The following is a 2,674-nucleotide window of genomic DNA, read 5'->3' as shown; positions in this document are numbered from 1 at the left end:
TTTTTTTTTTTCTTTCTACGTCCAGATGTGAACATTTCCGTACATTGTTGAATGAAACTGATGAAGACGCCATAGAAATCAATCAGTTCTCCTACCTGGTGTACAGAGCCTTCCTGGAGTATCTCTACACCGACACCATTAACCTGCCACCAGAGGATGCTATAGGTGAGATGAACAGACTGATATATATATTTTGTTTTTACAACGAGAGAGAACTAAAACCTTAAAACAAGTCTGGTGAAGGTCTAAACATGCCCAGCTGAATATTATCGCCCCGTGTGCAGGGCTGCTCGACTTGGCTACGTTCTACAGAGAGACCAGGCTGAAGAGGCTGTGCCAGGAGACGATCAAGAGGGGAATTTCTGAAGAGAACGCCATCACTCTGCTCTCGGCTGCCGTCAAGTATGAGGCGAAGGTAAGCTCGTAGCTCCAGAGTCACAGTCAAACGCCGTAGTGATGGTGGAGGGAGCCTGCACGGTACCAAATCAGGTGTACTCCTCAGCACTCACCTCCTTCATTTGTAGGACCTGGAGGAGTTCTGCTTCAAGTTTTGTGTCAACCACCTAACAGCGGTCACGCAGACCCAGGCCTTTGCAGACATGGATCATGACCTGCTCAAGAACTTCATTAGTAAAGCCAGTCGCTACGGGGCCTTCAAAAACTAGAGTGCCCCTGCAGTGACGGATCCAAGAAGGACTGGTTTAATCCCACTAAGGAGAGCCAACCAAAGTCAACTCCCGGCTGGTGAGCTCTTCAAAGATTTGCCACGGGAAAAGTAAATATCTCAGAGGCAAACGGTTTAAGGTTTCAGCTGCTAACTGATGCTGCTGGGTCACTGCTCTAAACCCTGTCCAAACACAGCGAAGCGGGGCATAAACATTGGGTTGGGTCACTAATCCATCCTCAAGCAGGAGGTCCAGAGACTGAACACGACAACACGCCTCTGAGGTTCTGATTCTGTCATTTTTACCTTACTGAAGCTGCTTGCTTTGCTTCAGCCATACCAAACAATCTGACTCAGATTGTACTCGGGTAGTATTCTAATTTAGATGTATATTAATATAAAAATAGTTTGTGTTTTTATTTCTCTGCACTTCATAACACAAATACTCAGCGTGATTATACGATACATGGAAGTCTAGTCATCTTTTTAAATAATCAGCAATAAAACCAAGCCCTCATGTTCTGCTGCTTTGGACTTTTAACATGACCAGCGTGTCGGTCAAATTGTGTTAGTCAATTGAATATACCTGTAAATATTGTACATTGGCTGTTTCTTTACATTAATTTAAAGCACTTAAAGATGATGATTTATTAGAGTGGCTCAGACTGTCGTTTACAGTACAAGTACACAGTCGTTTTAAGAAAAGTGCAGACTGTGTCCAACTTTTTAAGAATTAGGAATGTGTGAATAAGGACCAGCATTTATGCAGTTCTTAAAGGTTGGGTTTGATTAATGATCAATTTTTAAATAAATCTATTTGTTACAACTCATCTGTATGCAGACCAGTCATCCATCCTGGCTGGTTTCTATCTCCAGCAAACACTGTATGGAGGCAGGGGCCACCCTGGACAGGTCGCAAGTCCATCACAGAGACACATGGAGACAAATGAGACGTGCATGTCGCATGCAGTCCAAAGCTACAATGATGACATTTGTGTTGACTCATATGTGGACAGAACAGAAAAGTTTCTGATTTTATAAAAAGGTCAAATTTATGTAGTTCTCCTGTTCAGTTTGATGCAGATTATTTGATATTACACTGTCAATGCAACTTTTTTTTCCCACTTTTGTCCCTATAAGTTGGTTTGTTTACACATATGTTATTTTTATTTCTACTAACTGATCCACAGCGAATGTTGGTTTGTGTACCAATGATTTCTGTGGCACCGCTTGGCATCAAAGCCACGCTTTTATTTCTTTTTAAGGCTGTTTAGAATGTTTTTTTTTTTTAGAATTTTTACAATTCTTAGAAAAAGTTTTTATTTTTTATGAAAAATGCTTTTAACTAATAATATTTGAATATGTTCTGTTGATACATTGCAATAAATATGTTGATAAATAATTTTGTTGATGCCTTTGTTTTACAAACAGCCACCACCAGGGGGCGGTGTTATTTTCACACATGCCATGGGTGAAAGTTTTCCCTAATTTCTTACCTGTTTATTAGAGTTGCTTTCAATAGGTCATTTTCTTTAAAAGTTGTTGGAGTGTTTGAAAATTTTACTGAAATCCTCTGATCCTTGCTGTGAAACGCTTCATTATCGATGGCGTGTAGTTTTTAAAGGAAGCAGCAGCAATGATTTCATCTCACGTGATCTAACGCGGCACAGCTCGTGTGTTCGCCCTGAAATGCTGCAGATGCAGTTTCAATTCTTCACGGAAGAGCAACTTCCTGTTTATCCCCATGTTTTCTTGCCGTTCTATCTCATGCAGTCAGACTTTTACACGCCTGCTTGTTGTATAAAGTCGAACCTTTTAATTTTGCAGAGATTGCTGAAGGTTGTCCTGATTCTTTTTATGTTTCGGCCAAAAGAAAACACCTGGCATTATGAAGTCAAACTGATGTTTGGGTTTGTTTTGATAAAACACATAATCACCTCCATAGACACAAATGAAGCAAATAACTAAAGTCCTTTCCTTTAATAATTTAATGGTGACAAACTTTTTGAA

General features: G+C 40.2%; 1 protein-coding gene across 1 annotated transcript in view; it reads left to right on the top strand.

Moving 5' to 3' along the window:
- Positions 1-705, top strand: part of rcbtb2 (regulator of chromosome condensation (RCC1) and BTB (POZ) domain containing protein 2) — a 15,465-nt gene extending 14,760 nt beyond the window's left edge. Inside the window, exons 14-16 of the mRNA XM_037677888.1 lie at positions 26-165; positions 285-415; positions 525-705. Coding sequence (XP_037533816.1) covers positions 26-165; positions 285-415; positions 525-665 — 412 coding nt within the window. The 3' untranslated portion in view covers positions 666-705. The remainder of the gene's footprint in view (positions 1-25; positions 166-284; positions 416-524) is intronic.
- Positions 706-2,674: the final 1,969 nt, after the last annotated feature.

This window comes from Nematolebias whitei, chromosome 6 (genome assembly GCF_014905685.2).
Source record: "Nematolebias whitei isolate Nwh7 chromosome 6, NemWhi1, whole genome shotgun sequence".
Classification (NCBI taxonomy): domain Eukaryota; kingdom Metazoa; phylum Chordata; class Actinopteri; order Cyprinodontiformes; family Rivulidae; genus Nematolebias; species Nematolebias whitei.
Note: the sequence above shows the minus strand (reverse complement) of the source record. Positions and strands in the feature narration are given on the sequence as shown.